This window comes from Microcaecilia unicolor, chromosome 1 (genome assembly GCF_901765095.1).
Source record: "Microcaecilia unicolor chromosome 1, aMicUni1.1, whole genome shotgun sequence".
In the NCBI taxonomy this organism is placed as follows: Eukaryota; Metazoa; Chordata; class Amphibia; order Gymnophiona; family Siphonopidae; genus Microcaecilia; species Microcaecilia unicolor.
Window position 1 is genome coordinate 271529030 of NC_044031.1, and position 25757 is coordinate 271554786.

General features: G+C 43.0%; 1 protein-coding gene across 2 annotated transcripts in view; it reads right to left on the bottom strand.

Annotated features, from left to right (window-relative positions):
- TMEM108 (transmembrane protein 108) overlaps positions 1 to 25757 on the bottom strand; it is a 400937-nt gene that overhangs the window by 193809 nt on the left and 181371 nt on the right. Inside the window, exon 1 of one of the 2 annotated variants that reach the window (XM_030206605.1) lies at positions 9183 to 9757. The exons of the other annotated variant lie outside the window; for it this stretch is intronic. Within the exon in view, the coding sequence (XP_030062465.1) occupies positions 9183 to 9201 (19 nt within the window). The 5' untranslated portion in view covers positions 9202 to 9757. Of the gene's footprint in view, positions 1 to 9182; positions 9758 to 25757 lie in introns of those variants that run through there. 2 annotated transcript variants of the gene reach the window in all.

Below are 25757 nucleotides of genomic sequence, written 5' to 3' on the forward strand. Positions count from 1 at the left end.
GTAGAAGTCTGCCCAGCTCCCGTTTTGTTTCCAATTACCGGCGTCGCCACCCAATCTCTGCTAAGATTCCACGGAACCATTCCTTCTAAACAGGATTCCTTTGTGTTTATCCCATGCACTTTTGAATTCCATTACCGTTTTCATTTCCACCACCTCCTGCGGGAGGGCATTCCACATATCCACCACCCTCTCTGTGAAAAAATACTTCCTGACATTAGTCCTGAGTCTGCCCCCCTTCAACTTCAATTCATGTCCTCTAGTTCTACCGCCTTCCCATCTCCGGAAAAGGTTCATTTGCGGATTAATACCTTTCAAATATTTGAACGTCTGTATCATATCACCCCTGTTTCTCCTTTCCTCCAAGGTATACAAGTTCAGGTCAGCAAATCTCTCCTCGTACTGTTTGCAACGCAAATCCCATACCATTTTCGTAGCTTTTCTTTGCACCACTTCCAGTCTTTTTACATCTTTAGCAAGATATGGCCTCCAAAACTGAACACAATACTCCAAATGGGGCATGATCTCAGTCTCTCAAATTTACTGAGAATGCTTGCCGTAGTACTTGCATTATACCAAAGAGAGCTCCTTTCTGGAGTTCAGAAGATACAACATGTGTAGACAACTTTTTTTTATGATACTGTGGGGCCCTTTTACTAAACCGCGTAAGCATCTATGCGCGCCCAATGCGCACCAAAATGGAGTTACCACCTGGCTACCACGTGTAGCTCTTGCAGTAATTTCATTTTTGGCGTGCGTCCAATACGCATTAGACACGCGCAGGTCATTACCACCCAGTTACTGTGTAAGACTTTAACGCTAGGTCAATGGCTGGTGGTAAGGTCTCTGACCCACAATGAACGCATGTCCACTTTTGGCAAAAATTTAAAAAGGCATTTTTTACAGGTGAGCTGAAAAATTATTCTGCGCGCACCCAAAACATGCGTCTACACTACCGCAGGCCATTTTTCAGTGCACCTTTGTAAAAGGGTCCCTGTATGTTGCATTGTGCTTGTGAGACCTCGGGCGGGGTTATGGGGTAGCCCTGTGAATAATTCAGCCAGGCAAGAGATATAAACGTGAAAATAAATGTTTTATTCATAGGCCAGAAACATCAGGTGCAACAGTTTCTCTTATTTAGTACCAGTCTTGAATAGGCCTCCGGCTAGCAGGCCAAGCAGTCTGTAGCTGGTGGGGCTGCCCCGCCTCAAACACAGCAGTTCTCAGGACTTCCGAGACTCAGGTCTGGCTCTAACCAGACCTCCGTAAAGCTTGCAGGTCTTAAGAAACAAAATTGGTTTACCTCAGCTGGGTCACAGCAGCTACTCATTCAGTACAGGCATAGACTTGGGCTTCAGTTCTATCTTCCCTGGGCTTCCTTAACCTCAGCCTGGCCACATCCTCCTGGGACGGGATCAGTGCCCTTAAAGTGACCCAGGCTAGTTAGAGAGGGACTTAGGGGCACAGCGTTATGCTTTCAGGGGATAATTTTATAAGGCGTGTAAAAGTATGATGCAGCTAGGAGTCCCCACTAGAAAAATGGAAGGCCAAACCTTAGAGCTCAGGCTAGTAGAAATCCTGGCCAAGTCAGAAGACTAATGGCTAGTATGGCTATAGCCTTGCTGGAAGAGCAGAGCCTAGTGTGAAGCTCAGGAGAAGGCCTAAATGTTCTAAATTGGAAAAGTTAGGTCAAGGAACTTGAGATCAAAATGGAAACTGTCAGAACTGTCAGTTACAAAATGGATCCCCTCATTTCTGCATCTGAGTTAGAAAAAATTGTTTTTCTGAAATATCATGCCAGGTGCAAGAATGAGGAAATTGCAACTAAGATAGAGATGGGTTGCGGTTAAGCAAGTTTGGGGTAAACAACTTTAACATTGAAGTAAATGTAGAGCCATTGGTTTTAATGCAGCCAGAAGGGTATAAAAACAGCAACAAATCTGGGTGTGGTTGGAGAAGTCCCAGATGCTCTCCAGAGATGCTGACCGTCGGACCAGTACTCCTGTTCATGTACCCGATTGCCTTTTGTTGCCTTGGTAAGAATAAAATCTTATATCTTTGAAACCTAGCTTCTCTTCTTATCATTTAATACCTAGACGTTTAGTTAACTTATTAGGATGGAGTGGGTATTAGGGGACAATTATCCCTTCACACACACAAAGATAAATAATAGGTATTAATCCACAAGGAGATAATGACAGCCTTCTGAGAGGAACCTCCTCTGGTATGTAGGCATACTAGAGGGGTCCCTTAGGGCCTAAATAACGCCCAAAAATTCAGGTGTCACCTACTTTAAGGTGGTAATTCTACTGTGTCCCTTCAGAAATTTGGATGTGCACAGAATCATATATAAAGGCTAGCAGACAGTTTGTGACGGAAGAGCCTCTTGGCATTACAGTAAAGCATATAAATCATGGGAATATTGAGAATAAAGCTGTCGTGAACAGATGGCAACAGATAAATGATTATTAATACTAGCAGGGAAGGTCAGAAGTCACAGAGCTGCTTTTCATTTGAAGACTGAGGCTGAGAGTGAACCAGAAAGGTCTCACACTTTCTTGTAGGCAGAATCAAAAGAAAGGAGAGAGAAATACCTTGAATTCAGGACTGTGCCCATGTAGAGAGCACATTTTCAGTAAGTTAGATATTGTACATACTTGTTAGCCTGCGGACAGCAGAGATTTTCAAATACAAACTACCTGCAAAACACTGAGTCTGAAAATTATGCAAAGTTGAATGCGTTCGCAACCTGCTGTGTATGCATGGCACCTTCTGAAAACGTTGAGCTGTGCGTGCATATTTAATACATGCCTAGAAAATGCTGCCCAGGAGGTCTCCTTTTATATCTATACAAGTTTGTGCACATTTAGGGGGCTGAAAATCGCCAAAGCACAACACAAGAACAAAGAAAACAATGGGGGAGACCAATGTAATTCCAACCAGGGGAAACAATTTATTGATAATACTAAAAAAATGTGTATGATACAACGGCTGATAAGTCCAATATATCAAGAAGACTGAATGGACCGGACGCAGTCCTGAGTTTTGGTGTGGCAAGCGCCTGCCTCAGGAGTCAGAGATATTCCAGTCTAGTTGACAGTACAAAATTGTTATCCAGTGAATGGCAGTAGAGGGATATCAGCCAATAAGTCACACTATAAAAAGTGATGAAACAACAACCTGTAGAAATGAGATCGTTCATGTGTCAAAAAAGACAGTATAAGAGCTAACAGTGCATGGCCAGAAAAAGAAATGATTGAAAAGGGCTGCATTTAGGCAGCTTAGTAAAAGGGCCCCTAAAGCTTTTAAATAATAAATGCGAATTAGGTTTCACTGCTCCTGCTTTGCTCAGCAATTTACTATTAATCCCAGAGGTGTCATTCTGTGTTTTTTGTTTTAAATATATCTCATTCATGTTATGATTGTATAGTGCAAGTTTAGCAGTAACCTGTCTAGAACTGAAGATTGTGTGGGCTATAAATCTTTAAACAAAATAAAAATAAAACAAACATCCTTAAGGAGCATTTCTGTCATTCAGCAACACCACACTTAAGGGGGAAGTTATCAATGAAAGCTGTTGGTTAACCAGGGTTATTAGTAAGTAGGTCGTTTAAGGTTGAACTTGGGGTTTGGCTTTTTTTTCCAAGGGAAGATTCTACTAAACAGAGAATTTATTAACATGGAAGTTTGAGTCTACCACCCTGACTTCATGTTTCTGCACAGACTTTCTCACTTGTCAGTCTTTAAACTATTTCCCACTGTTGCCTTTGCAATACGGTCTTTGAGCCCAAAAACATTATAGGACAGATCAATGACGATCCTAGGTCGGCTGCCACCCGTGCCGGATTGCCGATGCGCACCCACCCCACTGGGTGCAGCACGACACCCCCCCGCCGGCGCATCAACGGCCCCCCCCCCCCCCCCGGATGCATTCTTGGCTGCTGGGAGCAGCCATGCGGCTCTCGACTCCGCTGGCTCCCTGCTCCCTCTGCCCTGGAACAGGAAGTAACCTGTTCCGGGGCAGAGGGAGCATGGAACCAGCAAAGCCGACAGGCGCGTGGCTGTTCTCTGCACCTCTCCAGCAGCGTGCACCCGGGGCGCACTGCTCTGGGAGAGATCCAGTTTCATGTGGTTATAAATTTCTTTGTTTGTCCTCCCTCCAGTACCATGTTGGTCAGCAGAGACCTCACCTTATTCCAGAAGCTGTGGGGTATTTACTACTCAAATTCCAGTATCTTACTAGAGCCAATAGAGGTCTCTGTGATACTTAATGGCTTAGAACCCTAAGGAAATCTATGGGGCTCTTTTACTAAGCCTAGTAGGCACCTACGTGCACCCAATGCATGTCAATTTGGAGATACTGCCCGGCTACCGTGTGGCCCTTGCGATAATTTCATTTTTGATGTGCGTCTGCTACGCGTGCCGGAAAATAATCTTTATTTTCTGGTGCACGGCAGAAACCGGGAGGTAATCATCATTCTACGCATGTAGATTACCGCAAGGTTAACAAGTGAGACCTTACCACTAAGTCAATAGCTGGCGGTAAGGTCTCAGACCCAAAATGGACGTGCACCAATTTTAATTTTGTTGCACATCCATTTTCGGCAAAATTTTAAAAGGCCTTTTTTACAGGCCTTTTTTTTGCTCGCGCCCAAAGCACGCACCTACACTAGCACAGCCCATTTTTCGGCGCACCTTAGTAAAAGGGCCCCTATTTGTCTTATAAATGAAAACTACTTGTAAATCCTTCTTGTTAGTTAAGAAAACAGGGCCACTACAACACAGACTATACTTTTACATTAGAATGCTTTATTTGACATTTGTATCCTACATAAGCTGTGAAGTTCAATGTGGCTTACAGTTAGATGAAAATACAATGTTCAAAATTTAATCAAATAGTCAGTGTAAGAAACCAAAATTAATAAGAAAAAGAAATACAGAATAACATCATACTCAAAATAATCAGACTGATGTAAGGGTATCACACTAGCCAGGTCTTCTACGTAAGTCTCTTTATGTTGCATTCTACCCTCCTTCATTTGGGTAATGCTTTGTCCCCAGAGTTCCCCAGCTTAATCCAAGGGTGTCTCAAGAGGTTTACAGGGATCAGGATCTGGGTGAGATCCAGTTCAGCTGGGATCTTTGGGCTTTGTGAAGCTTCTCACCCTCTTTCATCTTTTCCAGCCTTCTACTACTCATCAGTAGCAACCTCTCCATTTCTGGGCTACAGATGCTCCATCTGAGGGACATCCCTAACAAAGCTTCTTCTATCACGGCAACGACTGCTAGACAGACAAAGTCCATGATGGTGTTGAACACAGGGAGGATTGTGCACTCTCTGGATGTATCCACTAGTAATAAATGTGGCTTCCGGGGAGGGGGGGCTGCACTGTTACTTTCCCAAACCGCAACATGGTGTGACCAAGAAGACTGTGAGCTTGATAAGGTGGGCTATGTGCACAACAGAGCTGGTATAAATGCTCACACAGAGGTCCTTTTACAATGCCGCAGTAGAGCTACTGTGGTGTTGTCATGCTCTAATCCGACACTACTGCCAGCCTATCGCAGCAGCCAGTGGTAGTGCCATCCCCAACGTGTGGCATTTACAGCACGCCTTGATAATGCGGGAGCCCTTACCAGCTCCTAATAGGTGGTGGTAAGGGCTCCCCCATTGAAATAGCCACACAGCAAGTGTGCACTTGCCACACAGCCATTTCCTTTTTTTAAAATTTTTGGGTTTTTACCCGCTGCGGTAAAAGGGGCCTCAGCGTGCGGCAAATCCATGCGCTGATGCTACTGCAGGGCCCCCTTTTACCACAGTTTGGTAAAAGGGGCCCTTAGATTGCTGAAAAATACATACATAAATGATAGCATTCTATAATTTACACACATAACTGTGCACTTTGCCCATACTCTGCCCAGACCCCACCTATGTGTATGGTCGCCTTCAGATTTTACATCATCATGTTTAGGTGCCATCTTATAGACTAGCACGTATCCAGAATACTGGTATTTAACAAGTGTGTGTGTGTCATTGATTGTATAAATTTGTATAAATTGTATAAAAATAAAAAGAATGAATAAAATGGTCACATTTGCTTTGGAGCCAGACAGAGATACTGTTCTATTTTCGGCATATGAACCAAGAGTTTCTCAGTTCTAAAATCAGAATTTTCCCAGATATTTCTACAAATACTCAGAGATGTCGCCAAGAGCTTTTGGGCCTGCATCCACGTGCACAGGCTCTTGGGATGAATTTTCTTCTTTGTTTTTCTTGTACTTGTTGTATAACTTCTCAGTTTAATTCTTATATTTTCTGTGACCCCAAATCTTAGTATCTGTGGTTTCTAAGGAAAAGTTTAAATTACAGATATGATTATCCCCCAGTTTTCCTTTTTTTGGGGAGGGGGAACATTGTTAAGGCTGACATTGGTCACTTTTTGACTTTCATGTTTGCTTGTTGATATTATTATTTCTTAATTTACCTTATACCTTGGCCTAATTACCTAGATTTGTGGATGATCGTATATAATATTTGTCCCCCATTTTTGCGTCTAACCCCCCTGTTTACAAAGCTGCGCTAGTGGCTGCTGGTGAACTAATGCCAACGCAGTTCATTCATATTGAATGGGCAGTCTGCATTGCTGCATGGTTTTGTAAATGGGGGGGGGGGGGGGGGGGGGTTAAATATTGGCATCCTTTTTCTAAAATTATCTCCTAAATATATTTTTCTTTTCTTGCCCTTCTAAAAGCTTTTGTAGTGTACTAGTGCTGGAACATCCCATTTTACAAAATAAATATTCAGGAAACCCCAGTAATCAGAAGCTATTCAAGCAATATTCCAATGGATCTACCAGCCTAAGTACTGAGTTAGAAACCTCGGGGTGAAAAGTCCTCTCTTCTGCTAAGTTTTATCAGGTGGCCTATCTTAGTTGCTTGACTTGCAAGTGTTTCAGAGGATAAGGGACGGAAGTGCTGGTTGGTGGCACAAGTTAGATTTTCAAGAGGAAACTCTACGAATTACAGTTCCACTGGAGGATTTTTATTTCCCTTCTATTAGCATATTTGTGCATCTGTAAAGAGATACTTTCAAACATTTAACCAGCTGCTTATTTTCTTAAGAAGCATTATTAGGTAATTCAACAGATGTATTCAAATCTGGTTTGTATTAAAAAACGTTTTAAAAAAGTACAATCACCACCAATCCAAATTAAGGCATAAACTATTGGCAAATGTGATTATAAAAAATGGTAATGTGTTTCATTCTGATCCCAACATGGTGATACATAACATTGTTACTTATGTAAGCAATAGCAAACAAAAAATACTCATACTAAAGAATATTGGGGTCCTTTTACTAAGGTGCGCTGAAAAACGGCCTGCAGTAGTGTACGTGTGCGTTTTGGGCGCGTGCAGATCCATTTTTCAGTGTGCCTGCAAAAAATGCCTTTAAAAAATTTTTTGCTGAAGATGGACGTGTGGCAAAATCAAAATTGGCGCATTTTGGGTCTGAGATCTTACCGCCAGCCATTGACCTAGTGGTAAAGTCACACGCGGTAACCAGGCGGTAATGACCTACTTACATCAAATCCCACTTGGTGTGCGTCCGATACATGTGTCCAAAAAGAAAAATTATTTTTCAGACGCGCATATTGGACGCACGCTGAAAATGAAATTACCGCAAGAGCCACGCGGTAGTTGGGCGGTAACTCCGTTTTGGCACACATTGGGCATGCATAGATGCTTACACAGCTTAGTAAAAGGGCCCCACCTATAAATTGTAGCCACCTTGGCAAGCAAACATGTATAGTGCATTTTACAGGAAGGGAACAGAGCCTTTAGGTATGTCATGGTATGCACAAAACTAACCCATTTGGAGAAACTGCCCCAGGACTTGTTGATCATACTTAACATACTAGCATCATGAGAGGAGGTTTATAACTACACTGGAGAAAATTACATGTATGAAAGCATATTTTTGACCCCAGGGTCAATGACGGGTTTATAAAGTAAAAAGTGTGCTTGGACTTTCACTCTGAAAATTATCCTAGGAAAAGTTGCCGCACACATTTACACTTGCTCACTGCATGGATGTATTTCCAATCTCCACTTCAATGCCACCCATGAAACATTGCCTTTACATCAATGAAAACATGCATGAAGTATATCTGCATATATGGCAAACAAGGCCATTTCCATAGGCAAAGCACCTGAGGCGTGGAAATGTCATTTAAATGTACTTTCTCTAAGGCCAACTATTGTTACTCTTCAAGTTACAGATCAACATATTCTATTATCAACAGAAAAATCCTAGAAACAATCCTTGAAAATGACTGCCCAATTTTAAAAACAACTATCTTAAGAATATTAGATGTGTCATGCTAGGTCAAGACCAAAAGTCTATTAAGCCCAGCATCCTCTCCAATAGTGGTCAAGTCAGATCAAAGTAATTAGCAGGATTCCAAAGAGTAGACTTATTCCTTCCACCCAGAGTCAGGTAGTGGCTCTCTCAAGCCTACCTGGCTAATGATGGCTTGTGGACTCTTCCTCCAGGAACCTGTCCACATCCCTTTAAAACCCAGCTATGTTAGATGCCTTGATCACTTTCTCTAATGTAGAAAAACCTAAAAGTTGGGGAAGATAAATTGAATCCAATATATCAACTGCAACTGAGAAAGTCAAACCTCACAATGAAACTCAAAAGTGAAAATAACTGAGTGTGAGAGAGAGAATGTTCAATCAGTGGGACCATTCATGTGAGGTCTTTATAGCTACAACTTATATGAATGTGCCAACTTAATTAGTTAATCATAAAAGCTCTCCACCATCATTGTTCCTCTCTCACAAGTGCCATAATAAATTTTTAAGAGTAATGCGTGACAATAATTGGTGAATAATTTCCCTACTTCAAATTGCAATGTTGTTCAAACTCAGAAAAAGCTCAACATATATCAAACAGTAAAGGATTCCAATGTCCAAGTGTCATTAAATATTACCAGTAGAGCCAACACAACACAGTTTTCTAGTTACTTATCTGAAGGCAGTGAAGCGCTGATAGCTGCCTGAAAAAGTACCCTGTTTCAGTGTTTCTTCAGGGGCAGAGTCTATTCTCTAAAAAATGCTACCGGAGGAATTCAAAAGCAATCATGGCACCAGCTCTATGATCATACTTTCAACAGATGTACCTGTACATGCGCTCTGCATCTCTGTTCAGTGTCACTGTCTTTCTTAAGGATGGTGTCACCAACTCCTCTCACCCAGGTTATCAGCTCTCGCTACCACACTTGTCCGTGCTGTTTGCTTCCGACGCTACACTTGTCAGTGCTGTTCGCTCTCACCTCAACACAGTTCAGCTAGCTAGGCTTTTTAACAGTTCAGCTAGCTAGGCTTTTATACTCAGTTCAGCCAGCCAGGCTTTTTTACACAGTTCAGCTTGCCAGGTTTTGAACACAATTCACCCAGCCAGGCTTTTCTACACAGTCCAGCAAGCCAGGCTTTTCTACACAGTCCAGCAAGCCAGGCTTTGTAACTCAGTTCAACTAGCCAGGCTTTTATACGTAGCTCAGTTAGTAAGGCCTCAGAAATCAGCAAGGCCTCAAAACTCACTTCAGCCAGCCCAGTTTTAAACACAGTTCCACAAGCCAGGCTAAAAATGATCCACCACCCACAACTATCAACAACTTATCTCTTGACATCCATCCACCGGATCTCTCCTGACTATTATGCTTTCCTTGGTACTTTGGGCTCCTCCAGAAGTCACTCTTCTCTAGTCACTTCCTCTCCCACCTCCATCTCTTCTTCCACCCCTTCTCCTCCTACATGCTCCAACTCCTCCCATTTCATCCTCTCATTCTCCACCCCCTCACTCAAGTGTTCCACCCTCTCCTCAGCTGATTCCATTTCCCAATCAGCCCCCTCTCTTGCCTTCTCCTGCAACTCAGGTTCCCGTTTGTCATGACCCTTCTTATTCTTCCAGGCAGTCTGAAATCTGTGTTCTCTATGCTCCTGCCTCCTCCCTTCCCGCAGTGCATTCTGGGTTCTGTAGTTGTTCTGGTCTTGTCGTTCCCTCCCCCACAATGCATTCTAGGGTCTGTAGTTTTTCTGCTCTGGCTTTTCCCTCTCCCACCATGCATTCTGGGATCTGTGGTTTCTCTGATTCTCACAATGGTTAACATATCTATTCATATCTTAGGACCCCTAATCTCCAGGGGGGTCTCTGTGTGGCAACACTTTCTCTGATGACAAATTTCATAGCTTGATTCCATGCTGAATGAAGAAAACACTTTCTTCAATATATTTTAAATCTGTGCTGTTAGGTTTTATGACCTTTCTTTAGTCTATTTGAAAGGGTAGATAACCATTCCTTATTTACCCGCTCCACCACTCGTGGTTTTATAGAGTTCTATCATATCCCCTCTCAGATATCTCTTCTCCATGCTGAAGAGCCTAACCTCTTTAGCCTTTCTTCGTAGGAAAGCAATTCCAATCCCTTCCAATCATTTTTACTGCTGTTCTCTGTAGCATTTTAAGTTCAGCTGTATTATATTACATGATCTTATTTGATGTACTGACATCATAGCAGTTGTACTGAATAAAATAACTCTACAGTAGACAACACAGAGGAGCACCAGAAGGAAAAGTAATAAGGGTAAACAACAAGAAGGAGGGGATGCATAGCACAATAATAGCTCCAAAATATAAAAGAACCAGAACAGTTACCTGTGACACCTAAGGAAGGGTCCAACTGGTCACATTATTGTAATATCTTTAAAATAGTTGGCCCCAAAAAGCTATGCATCGGGTAAAGCTGAGGTGGGGGGGGGGGGGGGTTCTTTTACAAAGCAGCGGTAAGCCCATCACAGGCTTACCACTCACTAATCCAGAACTACTGCCGGCCCAATGCGGCCACCAGCAGTAGTACTGGCTGGAGCGTGCACCATTTCTGGCGCTCCAGAATTTTTTTTTCCGTAGCACAGTGCTAACCTGGTGGTAACCGGGCATTGTCGTTCACTGCCTGGTTACCGCCAGGTTACCATGGGAGCCCTTATGCTACCTCAATGAGTGGCAGCAAATGCTCCCCACCGCATGGCCATATGGTAAGGGTTATCTTACTGTGTGGCCATTTTGGGGGGGGCATTCTATCCATTGCAGTAAAAATGGCCCTGGCACAAGGGAAAAACAGCCCCCACCACTATTACAGGGCCCTTTTTCTCGCAGCTTAGTAAAAGGACCTCTTGGTGAAATAACTGATACTCGACTTGAAGTTTTCAAAGGAGCGCTCTCTGAGCAAACATTAACATAAGTGGCAGGGCATTCCACAGTGTGTGGTCCAAAAATAGAAGGCTGACTGGCTAGTATGTTCCAATCTTATTTTTAATAGAGATCAAATTTACTAAGCGGTGTAGGTGTCTACATGTGCCCAACATGGAGAGTCAAGTGATTAACCCAACATCTCAAGTAGCTGCAGTGACATTTGAACCCTGTCTTCCCTGGTTCTCAGCCTGCTTGCTCTAATCATTAGGTTCAGCTAATTTAGGGGCCCTTTGGAACTACCATCCGGCTTGCTCTAATCATTAGGTTCAGCTAATTTAGGGGCCCTTTGGAACTACCATCCGGCTACCACGTGGCCCGGGCGGTAATTTCATTTTGTATGCTCGTCCAGTAAGCGCGCCAGAAATTTTCTGGTGCATGGCGCTAACCAGGCAGTAATTGGCATTGTACACATGCTGATGATTACCGCCCAGTTTACACATGAGTCCTTACCACTAAGTGAATGGGTGGCGGTAAGGTCTCAGGCCCAAAATGGACATGTGCCAATTTTCATTTTGCTGCATGTCCATTTTCAGCCAAAAATAAAAAAGGCCTTTTTTGCAGGCATGCTAAAATATGGACTTGCGTGTAAGTACATAAGTAATGCCATACTGGGAAAAGACCAAAGGTCCATCTAGCCCAGCATCCTGTCCCCGACAGGACATGAGCTCATCTTTACTAGAAGACCCCTTAGTGTCTTGACAAAATAGGAATCTGTTTGGCCTTCCAACCTAGATGATCTGTTATACAATTACCCTCATACACAACATTATAAACATCCAGCCATTACTCCACTAACCAGTGAAGCACAGGATAGGGGGATGCACAGGATACAGCGGTGTCCACAGGCATTTACCTATCAAAACAGAATTCCCATTCAATGCAAAATTCAGTGTCCAAAAACAGGTAGAGAGAGAGAAAGCTACTCCTAGGGATGAGGTGGGATTAGGAGATAGAGGCGCTGCTGGACAAGAAGGGTGACAGAGAAAGGCAATGAAAAGAAAAAGAGACAGAGATATTGAGAAACCACATAAAGGAAAAGAGAAAACTAGAGAGACTACTAGGGATATGGATGGAGGATTGAAACAGGTACACACATATTCTCCATCTAGGACAAGGAGGGAAGGAATAAGAAAGAGTGATTGCTGTGTATAAGAAGTAGAAATTGAGAGAGAGAGAGAGAGAGAGAGAAACCGTGTGAGTTGAGGAGCAAAGAGGGGATTGAGAGAAAGAGTGAGTGATGGCGCAGAAAAAAAGAATGAGAGTGCTGGTGTGTGTGTGTGTTTCCTAATGTCAAGGCTAATAGACAAGTCCCACCAGCGAGTTTCAGCTGTTTATTTCTTTATTTATTAGGATTTATTTACCACCTTTTTGAAGGAATTCACTCAAGGCGCTGTACAGTAAGATTCTATTCTAGTTATTATTTACTGCTTGTAATGCTTAATAACTGAAATGTTGGCAAAACCTCTTTATATTTTCTACAATAATTGTTATCATACTTACTATGACAACCTATAAATATATTTCAACAAGATCATATGCTGGTGGAAAAATCATTTCTTAACAGTTTTTTTAGGGGCACTGTAAGCCCTGTTAATATATGATTTGTTACCCATGAAATATTTACTAATAAAACCTGCATTTCTCTGGTTTTTCCCCTGTTTCTTTTTTCCTTCCCACAGGTCTGTTTATTACAGTTCTTCAGCACCCTGGTAAGCACTTTGACTGGAAGTCTTGGCCAGTGGCGTAGCCACAGGTGAGCCTGGGTGGGCCAGGGCCCACCCACTTAGGGCTCAGGCCCACCCAACAGTAGCACACGTTTGGTGGTAGTTGGTGGGGATCCCAAGCTCAGCCAGCTGAAGACTTCCCCTTGATGGTAATGAAAACAGTACTCTCCATGATACCGGCACCTGCTCATGCTCTGTTTTCTGCACATACCTGCTGCAGACTGAAAACGTGGAAAGAAGCGTTTTCTCACCTGCTGAGATTTTGTTTTGGGGGGGGGGGGGGGGGAGAACACTTGGTGCCCACCCACATCTTGCCTAGGCCCACCCAAAATCTGTAGTCTGGCTACGCCCCTGGGACTCTTGGCTGGTTATAGTAGTGTAATTTGGTTTTAGTCTAGATATTTCTCTAGCTCATTTATTACATTGCATCTCCTGTATCATTCATGTGTCCAGTTTCATTTTTGTTATCCATAAAGTAGTAAACAGATCAAATTAAAAAAAAAGGAAGAGAGAACCTAAAGTTATGCCTAAGATTCAATTATTCAGCTAACCCAGTCACAATGTTACTGTGTATAGGACTCAAATTGGAATCTATGAAGTCTATTCCATCTGGAAGAGTGTGCTGTGTATGTTGGGATGTGTGAAAAGGTTTTAAAAATATGATCGGTAATGAATAAAACATTTAATAAAGATTGACAAGTAAAAGTGACAACAGTTGTTGGAGAATATATAAGAAATATTCATGAGAGAGAGCTGCATGCAGTGGAGGCAGTGCTTGCACATCTCTATGGGTATTCATTGTGGATATCCTGAAAACCTTACAGGCTGGGGTTCCTCCAGGACCAGGTTTGGGAACACCTAGTTATAGAATATGGCCTCAGAGCACCTAACTTGGACACCAGGTTTCAGCAGGCATAAGTCTAGTGCCTAAAGTCAGGCGTGGGAATCAGCACTTAATGTGATTCTATAAAGGGAACACGCCTTTTACAGAATCGTGCCATGCACTGATTGTTTTCTGGCACCACATTTTGAGTTAGTTATTTTTTATTTTTTGAGATGGGGGCTTGTCATGGTTGGAATGTAAGCATTCCCATGTTATACAGCTAACGCATTTGCATTAGTATCCGCCAGTGGCATAGCTACGTGGGGACATGGGGGCCTGGGTCCCTGTAGATTTGGCCCTGGACCCCCCTGCCGATGACCCTCTCGACCCCCCTCCCGCCGCCAACCCTCCCCCACCGCCGCCGTGGGCTACCTTTGCTGGCAGGGGACCCCAACCCTCGCCAGCCGAGGTCCTCTTCTTTCCGCGCAAGGCTTTGTTCTGTTTCTGAGTCTGACGTCCTGCACGTACACTGCCAGCAAAGGTAGGCGATGGCGGCGGCGGGGGAGGGTTGGCGGCGGGAGAGGAGGTCGAGAGGGTCGTCGGCGGGGGGGGGTCAAAGTTGTTGTTGGTGGTGGCAGTGGCGGGGGGGGGGGGGGGGGTCGGCAATGGCAGGGGGTCAGCGGTGCCAGAGGAGGTTAAAATGTGCCCCTCACTTCGGGCTCTGGACCCCCCTCCTGCCAAAGTCTGGCTACGCCCCTGGTATCCGCTAACTGGATGATACAGGGTTAACATGGGAGCAGTACTCCAGCATTATTTTTTTGCAGGAGCTGCATGGGGACATAAGCAAACAACCTGCAAAATAAAATTTAAAAAAAAAGAAAGAAAGAATTGTCTGACTTTAATGCCGTGGTAAATCTGGGCTTAGTGCAAGGGAAGGTCTCACATTAGAACAAGCTAAGCCTGGGTTTCATCACACCTTAGTAAAATGGGCCCCTAAGTTGGCAACTTAAGCAATAGAGAGTCAAGTGATTAACCCAACATCTCAAGTAGCTGCAGTGACATTTGAACCCTGTCTTCCCTGGTTCTCAGCCTGCTTGCTCTAATCATTAGGTTCAGCTAATTTAGGGGCCCTTTTACTAAGGCGCGTAGGCGCCTATGCACATCCAACGCGCATCAATTTGGAACTACCACCTGGCTACCACGAGCCCCGGGTGGTAATTCCATTTTTACACATGTCCAATAAGCGTGGCAGAAAATATTTTTTATTTTCTACCTTGCGGCGCTATCCAGGTGGTAATCGGCAGTGTACACACACTGATGATTACTGCCTGATTAACGCATGAGACCACTAAGTCAATGGGTGCAGGCAGGGTCTCAGGCCCAAAATGGATGTGCGCCGCACATCCATTTTTGGCCAAAAAAAGGTCTTTTTTGCAGGCACGCTGAAAAATGGACCTGCGCGCATCCAATACATGTGCCTACATCAGCGCACCTTAGTAAAACAACCCCACAGATAGGACTAGATTCTGTAAATGGTGCCCAAATTTGGGTATCGAAAAAATGAGAGCTGAGCAGTATTCTATAAACAGCGCTCCAAATTGGGCATCATTCATAGAATAGTGCTTAGCTCCAGGATCTGCGCCCAGTTTTGGGTGTGAGGATTTACACCAACTGAAACCTGGTTGGTGTAAACCCTTGTGTCAAAATTAGGCGCAGATTCCCCAAATTCCATAATCATGCGTGCATCTTTAGTGAACGCCCCTGACCCGCCTATGCCATTCCCATGGCCCCACCCTTTTTCAGCTGCATACTACAAAAGTTACACGTACATCTTTATAGAACAGCACTTAGCAAGATGCGCATGTAAATTCAAATTGTTGCCGATTAGCACCAATAATTGATTATTGGCACTCAATTACTGGAGTATTGGCTCCTTACTCAATTAAATTGTGTGCACAAATTGGGCATAGATTCAGATTTTTCATGTTGAAAGAGATTTAAAATTTGATGTAGTTATATTTAGATCCTTAGGTTTTGGGAGCTATCTTGAATGAAAAGAATAAGAAACTGTTCAATCTATTAATTGCTAACACTGTGCAGATGATAAGTGCAAACTGAAAAAATGCTATATTGATGTCATCAGTTTTAGTGGAACAGTGTCTGTCAAGTGTACAAGTATCAGATGTAGGAATCTTTTTTTTAATTGAATTTTATAAAAATGCAACAACATTTTCAAAACAGAAAAACATGCACAATAGTACAATATATAATAACCAAAGCTGAGTTTTATAACAGCACTATGTGGCTAAGTAATAGGTGAAAGAAAAAGATCTAAAGTTTTCCATTTCTTCAGGCCAGCTGGAGGACCAGGTGAAGAATAAGTAATAGACTGTTCATATTTTTGGTTTAGCAGAATCCAGCTGCACCAGAGATAAACATTCACTTCAGAGTTGTCCTTCCAATGCAAAATTATTAATTTTAATGTGACAGATATTAGAAAGTCAAACAGTAGTTTAACAGCCTCTGAAAGAAAGAATCGAATACAAATGGACTTCCAAATTATATATTTTGGTAAGAAAGATTCTTTGAAACCATAAATCTCCTTCAACTTATCCCAAACATCTGACCAAAAGAAAACTAGATTAGGGCATCTTTCAAGTTACTACACAATCTTCGCAAATTCCTAATATAACTCTTGGTTAGAATTGGAATCATTTACAGAAGCCCTTAGTTGGGAGAGGGTCCAGCCCAGGGAGGATCATGAGATCATTTCAATAAGGGAGTGCTCTGATTTGCAGAGTCACAGAGTGGTAGGTAATAAATAGAGAGAGTAAATGGAGAAAATTGTCCTTGGTTGCCTAGATTCTGAACTGTTACAAGCCCCCTTCCAAGTGACCCTTAGAAGATTAAGGGGATCCTGAATTGCCAACTCCAGTTAAACTGATCCAAGAGGGGATAGAGGCTATCAAGTTCATAGAAGCTGGTACAGGAGCCAGAACCTCGGGTGGATTGTGGAGTCCGGCCTGTAAATGGGGCTCAGGCATGATGTGCTCTGCCCAGGGTGTTTACCATATGGTAATACCCATGGATGAGGGATCCCAACCCAGCAAGTATAAGGAGTTTGCTGGGAGGAGGAATTAGCCCTGGCGTTCCATCTGGCTGCAGGATAGGCATAAGAGGGTTGTGCCTGTGAGTATAGCCTTGTAAAAGAAACTGCTCTTTACAAAGACTCCTGCTGGGTGTGGAGAAGAAGTGCCCATTGATAACCGAGGTTGATTTGGAGCTACCTCTCTTTTTTACTGACTATGCTAAAGTAAGATCATCGATACACAGATGCCATTTGATACGTTTCAAATAAAGTTCCAGTTATCCTTAAACCTCCTGGAGTGTTGTGTGGTTCCTGGTCTGAGAAGCTTCAGGAAACCAGATTGTAAGCAGTGTCTACCCAAGGACCCAGCTACTCTCCAGACCAGGGCCCAATCCTGTTCGTCTGAGACAACGTTGTGTGTGCATGAGAGTGTTCCTCTGTACTGCGGGTCCGGAGTCAACCCGGGTGAGACTCGGGTTACACTAAATTGTGGGAACCCCTTGAAAAATATATGACCTCCAACTGAGTGCCCTATGTATAATCTGAGTGCTGTACTTCTTAATTTGAAGCCCCTCCCTTTGATGATGATGTTCTGTGTCTCAGAGATGCTCTCCAATGTTTTTGTGTTTCTGTTTATTTAAATTTCAACAAAGTATTTTCAACAAAGTGTTTGAACTGGAAGAAGTGTTCATGGAATGCAGCTGAAAACCATTCTGCTGAGTAATTTCTTGAAAGATTCTTTGACCTGTGCCTCAGCAGTGCTCTAAAACACCTGAGAGCAGCAGTGTGTAAAATAGTGTCATAAATTACCTCTCGTACACTGAGAAATGTGGTTTATGAAGCGTGTTATACCCTTTGTGACATCATAACCAATGTAGACCAATCACATTTAATTAAAGGGACGTAATATGTGGTTCGTCTTTGAAGCCTTTTCATCATCTCAAAGAGCAGTTTTATTACAATGCAGAGGACCGAAAAGTTCATGCCCTCCTTGTCCAATGTATTAGTAGCTTTCTGTTTAAACGGCCTGCCTTAAAACACAAAGCAAAGCAAAGCACTAAGGACTAGATTCAGAACATCGTGCCAAAAAACTGGAGTGGAAAAAATTATGTGTCGAGCGACTTACCAACCAGAAACACATCAGAATCAACACAATCATATCTAAATCTGCACTACCCAAGCTGCAAAGGACTTAAATACAAATCAACTTACACATCCAGCTTCTCCTACATAAGCACACAACCATGGAACGCATTGCCAAAAGCCTTGAAATCGATGTACGACCACCTAAACTTCCGGAAATCACTAAAAACTAACCTGTTCTAAAAGGCATACCCCACCAATCCAACTTAAATGCCTGATCCCTGCAACACAACAAAACTAAAGTACGTAATGGACAAAAGGCAACTCTTCCGATGTACGTTTCCCTAATGTGGCTATTGCCACATGAACTTCATCTTACCACAACATCACTTTGTATTTGTTCTCACCGGAGTCTGCAAAGGCCTCTCTGGTACTATGTAAGCCACATTGAGCCGGATACAAATGTAACAAATAAAATAAAAATAAAATATTCTATAAAGGGTATCCGCACTTAGCACCTAAGTTCTAATCTGTGCCTAACTCAGCATTTACACCTGCTGAAACCAGGTGTAAATGCTGATGCCTAAATTAGGCGCAGATCAAGCGTAGTCTATAAAAATACATTTAACTCATAGGAATGCCCCTAAAACGTCCCCTTGAAATTACATGCTATCAGGTGTATTTTTAAAGCACTTAGACTTACAAAGTTCCATAGGTTACCACGCAACTTTGTAAGTCTAAGTGGCAATCTGTGCTTGTTTGGTACACCATATACAATGGTTTCAGATAACGTGGTATGTAAATGTAAATAAATTAATTAATGTGTAGATTGAAGCACATACATTGTGGGAATAATTTTCTAAAGTAGACATCAACTTGGCATATAAATGGCCAAAATACTAGCGTCTATGTATGTATGTGTGCACCTATGCCCATAAATGCCAATGTTCTGGCTCTGCACTCTTCTTCCTGAATGTGATTGTGTGTACTTTGAAGGTGGGGGAATATATGGGTGAAGCGTGGGCAAAGGGTACTACACTATAATTTATATGCATGTTTTAGTGATCTAAGTGCAAGCATTTACACAGGCTCTATGGCTGCTGTAAGTGTTCACGTCTAAATTAAACATGTACATTTTAGCTTTTACACTAGTATTCTATAAAGCAAAGTTGATGCTTACATTCCTTTACAGAATAGGCTTCAGATAGGTGCCCTTTAAGCACTTAAATCAGATGCATTATTTTGCAATTGCCCTCAGAGTGGGACTAGCCATTTTAGAAAGTAAAACATTTGTAAAAAGTAGCATCACCTTACATTTGAATGTGTGAATGCTGATTTTACAACTGAGGCATGAGTGCAGGATCTTACAAAACAAGGTGTTCAGGAACAGTCAAATAAGAAGCCAAGCCAAAATGCTTTTTGTCGATCTTGGGGGTGGTTTTACGCACCCCTTACTCAATGGTACAAACCCCAGGTCCGAACAAGCAGTTAGCTGACACACCTGCTTCGGTGAAGGCGTAAATGCTGCCGTGTGTTTTCTCACACTCACACAGCCTTTGGATTCGCTATAGATCTAAACATGTATATAGGAGTTTTCTAAAATCATCTTTTACACACAGATGGCATTTACACATGTAAATACCACACCAGCCTTCTAAAATGACCTCCTCAATGACTGCATGTAAGGGCTTCCCCATGGAAACCTCATATACTGAAGCAAATTTGTAAAACTTCATAAATTCACTAGTTGTGCACTTTTCTTGAAAAATCAGGATCTAGCTACCATTTATCCTGTTATAGGATGTTACAGTTGGACTACTGTAAACTGCCCCTACCTTAAAGGAGCACTAATAAGCTTCAGTTTAAATGTTTTATATTTTTTTTCAGTGTTCTTTTGATGTGCTAAACACTGTTCAGCAGCATTTTGCTTATTCATAAGTAGAGGAGTGTGATAGCCGTGTTAGTCCACTCTTAAGGTTATCAATAGAAATCAAACAAAATAAAACATGGAAAAGAAAATAAGATGATACCTTTTTTATTGGACATAACTTAATACATTTCTTGATTAGCTTTCGAAGGTTGCCCTTCTTCGTCAGATCGGAAATAAGCAAATGTGCTAGCTGACAGTGTATATAAGTGAAAACATTCAAGCATTACTATGACAGTCTGACAGGGTGGGAGGATGGGGGTGGGTCGGAGGTATGCATGGGGACATCAAAGCATATTCATACAAATTGCATCTTGTTCTTTTATGGATTTCAGTTCATTTTTGTTCTTTGCCGTGAACTTAAAAAGTGATTGTGGAAAGGTGAGTTATAAATCATCTCCACTTGGATAGAATATCAAGAAGGTATTAGTTAAAACATCCTTCTAACATGGAAAGGACAATACTCAAAGTTACTTAGCTGACTGATTTCTGTTTGACCTAGCGCTCCCCCCAATTTATGTGGGCTAGAGTGATTAATATATTGGTGACTTTTTCTCCTGTATGTTGTTTTTCCACTATGATGTTTCTATATTTGCTTTTATGCTAAAAAATTACTTAGCTGGGTAAGTTGGGAATGCCTGAAAACCTGCCTCCTCAGCCCAGCTACCAAAGTGACATCTTTTGTAATATACAGACTTGTAGTTGATTGTGAGGAGGTGTCTTTAGGGGCATTGTTAGGTCAAGGAAGGAATACACATGCAGATTTTGGGGTCTTTTTACAAAGTTCCAGTTTAAAGTGGTCTTAGCGTGCCCTAATGCAGGTCTCTCCTACATGCTAAGGCTATTTTCACTGCTGCAGGAAAACGGCCAATTTCCATTTTCCAAATTAATGGCCATGTGTGAATGTTGAGGAAAACAATCATGTGAAGTGGAGGAACACCTGTCCCTACAACTGCAGGCAGAGAGAACCAAGGAGTAGGGTGAGGGAGTGGCACTTCCCAAAACCACAGAGAAAACAAGAAGATGTTGATATTAAGGGTTTATTAAAATACTACCAACAGACTCAGGAGCCCTTTTAGAAAGCAGTAGTAGGGCTACCGTGTGTGTAGCGAGCGCCAAATTGAAACTACCACCTGGTTAGCGCGCCCACCCAGCGGTAATGTCAAAGGTGGTGTGCACTGTTTCCCACGGTAGAAAATATTTTTCTATTTTCTACCATGGGGGTCGTTTCCGGTGGTAATTGGCAGCACGGCCACATTGGCGCATGCTGCATGAGTACCACATGTGTAGTGTGTGAGCCCTTACTGCTAGGTCAATGGGTGGCAGAAAGGCAATGGTGTGCTGGAGGCGGCTCGCAAAAGCCGGCTGTTACATTTTTTGGCATCTTGCGAGCCAGTTGTTCTGGGAGTGCGAACTGGCTTGCCTCTCCTCCCCCCCCCCCCGAGTTGCAGGGTCACAGACACCGAGCACATATCTGAAGGCAGCGTCCCTGGTGGTCTATTGGATTCTTCAGGGTAGGAAAGATCCTCCGTCTTTCCTGCCTGCTGCCAGCGCTGACCCTCCTGCAGCTGCATCACTCTTTAAAAATGGCTGCTGAGACTTCCAGGGGCAGCCTCGCAAGACTTTCGCAGAAGGCTTGTGAGGCCACCCTTGTAAGTCTCAGCAGCCATTTTAAAGAAGATGTGGCAGGAGGAGGGTCAGAGCCGGCAGCGGGCAGGAAAGACTGGGGATCTTTCCTACCCTGAAGAATCCACTAGACCATCAGGGATGCTGCTTCAGGTATGTGCTGGGAGTTGGACCCTGCGGGTGGGGGCAGCAGGGAGGAGGTCTGTAATAGGTAAGTGGGTGGGCGGGGTGGGGTGGGGAGGATACTGTAAAAAAAAACTTACATTTTTAAACATGCTGCCGGCTTGTGCATAGGGATGTACACAGAGGAAGTATAATAAGGGAATAACTTCTTATAGGTAGAGTAGTAATTTGTTATAAATCGTAATTTTGAGGGGCTGATTGTAGGGAAACCCTAACCCTGTTATATTGGTGCAGAAATTTTTTTTTTCTCCTGTTAAAGGGCTTCTAAAACAGACATCATGTTATGGGAATCAGGTGCTCAACATTCAGAGTTTCTATTTATTTACTTATTTATGGCATTTTATCCCACATTAAACATGAATTAGATTGGAACCTGGGAACATTAAAAAAAACTTTTTTCCCCAGAGAGAGTAATGCAGTTCCCTCCCCCAAGGCTCTCTCCCCGGGTATAGCCAGCTCTGCAATTTGTGTGTGTGTGTGTGTGTGGGGGGGGGGGGGGGTTGCAGAGGTGGACCAGGGAGAAAGCCTGTTGTTAAAAATTTACCAGCACACCACTACTGTAAGGTCTCAGGCAGTAAATAGCCACACACTACTTTTAATTTTAGCACACGCCCATTTACTGCCCCCATTTAAAAAAGCCTTTTTTCCTAGCCCCGGTAAAAAGTGGCCCAGCGTGCATCACAAAAACATCAAAAATACGCGCCCATACTACCTCTCCTACTGTCATCCATTCTATCTGTCATATCCTCAATCTTTCACTTTCCACTGCAACTGTTCCTGATGCCTTCAAACATGCCATAGTTACACCACTCTTCAAAAAACCTTCATTGGACCCAATCTGTCTTTCTAATTATTGCCCCATCTCCCTCCTCCCTTTCCTATCCAAGATACTGGAATGTGCTGTTCACCACTGTTGTGCTGACTTTCTTTCATCTCAAGCTATTCTTGATCCACTTCAATCTGGCTTTCGCCCTCTTCACTCAACTGAAACAACCCAGGCTAAAGTCTCCAATGACCTGTTCTTGGCAAGATCCATAGGTCTCTATTCTATCCTCATCCTTTTTTATCTATCTGCTGCTTTTGACACTATTGATCACTGCCTACTCCTTGATACTCTGTCCTCACTTGGATTTCAGGGCTCTGTTCTTTCCTGGTATTCTTCTTATCTCTCCCATCGCACTTTTAGTGTATGCTCTGGCGCATCCTCCTCCATTTCTGTCCCAATATCAGTTGGTGTACCTGAGGGCTCTATCTTGGTACCTCTTCTTTTTTCCATCTATATTTCTTCCCTTGGTACTCTGATCTCATCCCATGGTTTTCAGTATCACCTTTATGCTGATGACTCCCAGATCTACCTCTCCACACCTGAAATATCAGCAGGAATCCAGGCCCAAGTGTCAGCCTGTCTGTCTGACATTGCTATCTGGATGTCTCACCGCCATCTGAAACTAAACATGACCAAAACTGAGCTTATTGTCTTCCCCACTAAACCCACCTCTCCTCTTCCCTCTTTTATTTCTCTGTGGATAACACTCTCATCCTCCCTGTCTCATCAGCTCATAACCTTGGGGTTATCTTTGACTCCTCTCTCTCTCTCTCTGCACACATCCAACAGACTGCTAAAACCTGTCGTTTCTTTCTCTATAATATCACCAAAATTCGTCCTTTCCTTTCTGAGCACACTACCAAAACCCTTATCCACACTCTTATCACTTCTCGCTTAGACTATTGCAATTTGCTTCTCACAGGTATCTCACTAAGCCATCTTTCTCCCCTTCAATCTGTTCAAAATTCTGGTGCACGATTTATATTCCGCTAGTGTCGCTATGCTCATATTAGCTCTCTCCTCAAGTCACTTCACTGGCTCCCTATCTGTTTCCACATACAGGTCAAAATCCTCTTATTGACTTACAAGTGCATTCACTCTGCAGCTCCTCAGTATCTCTCCACTTTTATCTCTCTCTACATTCCTCCCCAGGAACTCTGGTCAATGGGTAAATCTGTCTTATCTGTACCCTTCTCTTCCACTGCCAACTCCCGACTCCGTTCCTTTTATCTTGCTGCACCATATGCCTGGAATAGACTTCCTGGGCCAGTACATCAAACTCCATCTCTGGCCGTCTTCAAATCTAGGTTAAAAGCCCATATTTTTGATGCTGCTTTTAACTCCTAACCCCTATTTACTTGTAGAGTACCCTTGTATAAGTACATAGTTACATAAGTATTGCCATACTGGGACAGACCGAAGGTCCATCAAGCCCAGCATCCTGTTTCCAACAGTGGCCAATCCAGGTTACATGTACCTGGCAAGATCCCAAAACAGTATAATACATTTTATGCTGCTTATTCTAGAAATAAGTAGTGGATTTTCCCCCAAGTCCATTTTAATAAGCTATCCAAACCTTTTTTAAACCCCGTTAAACTGCTTTTACTACATTCTCTGGCAACGATTTCCAGAGTTTAATTACACATTGAGTGAAGAAAATATTTTCTCTGATTTATTTTAAATTTACTCCTTTGTAGAGTCATTGCGTGCCCTCTAGTCCTAGTGTTTCTGGAAAGAGTAAACAAGCTATTCACATCTACCTGTTCCACTCCACTCATTTATTTTATCTTTCCCACTTTATTAATTCCCTTATCCCTTATTTGTCCTACTTGCCTGTCCTGATTAGATTATAAGCTCTTTCGAGCAGGGACTGTCTCTTCATGTTCAAGTATACAGTGCTGCGTATGTGTAGTAACGCTACAGAAATGATAAATAGTAGTACTAGTAGTAGTAGCAGGCCACTTTTTACTGCGGCTTAATAAAAGGACGCTCGGTCTGTTGGTAGTATTTTATTAAACCCTACATATCAAGACCTCCTTGTCTTCCCTGTGGTGTTTGGAAGTGCCACTTCCTTACACTATTCCTTGGTTCTGCCCACATGCTGATGTTGTCTTTAGTGTGCTGCTATTACCATAAATTAGCACATGAGCCCTTATTGCCACCTATTTTGTAAGTGGTAAGGTCTCATTTGCTAATCCCGCACAAATCAGCATGGGACAATGTAGATGCGCTAACTGATTAGTACAGAAACTCCCACTCTCCACTCCCAGACACGCCCCCCTCCCAGAAAAAAATTTAAAAACATATTTTAGCGCATGGTTTGCACATGCATATTTGGAACTTACCATGGAGCGCCTTAACGTGTCCTGTGGTAAGCCCTTTTAAGCTGCAGTAAGCATCTGCTACTGCTTAGTGTAGCTTAGCAAAAGGAGCCCTTTATTTATTTATTTATTAGGATTTATTTACTGCCTTTTTGAAAGAATTCACTCAAGGTGGTGTACAGAGCATAAGCAATAGACAATTACAGCAGTAAAAATATTCAAATAACAGTACAAAGTCAACAGAGTGCTTAATAGAACACTAAGAGGGGGATAATCGAATGGCCATGGTTGGGGCTGCCCAAATGTCAGAGATGACCGAGTTTGAGATGGTCGGCCTCGGTTTTTGCCCATAATGGAAACCGAAGCCGGCGATCTCAAACCCGACCAAATCCAAGGCATTTGGTCGTGGGAGGGGCCAGGATTCGTAGCGCACTGGTCCCCCTCACATGCCAGGACACCAACTGGGCACCCTAGGGGGCACTTCTAAAAAGTAAAAAAATAAAAATAGCTCCCAGGTGCATAGCTCCCTTACCTTGGGTGCTGAGCCCCCCAAAACCAACTCCCCACAACTATACACCACTACCACAGCCCTAAGGGGTGAAGGGGGGCACCTACATGTGGGTACAGTGGGGGTTTTCTTTTGTGGGGGGGTTGGAGGGCTCCCATTTACCACCACAAGTGTAAAAGGTAGGGGGGGATGGGCCTGGGTCCACCTGCCTGAAGTCTACTGCACCCACTAAAATTGCTTCAGGGACCTGTATACTGCTGTGATGGACCTGAGTATGACATTTAAGGCTGGCATAGAGGCTGGCAAAAAAAGTTTTGAAAATTTTTTTTGAGTGTGGG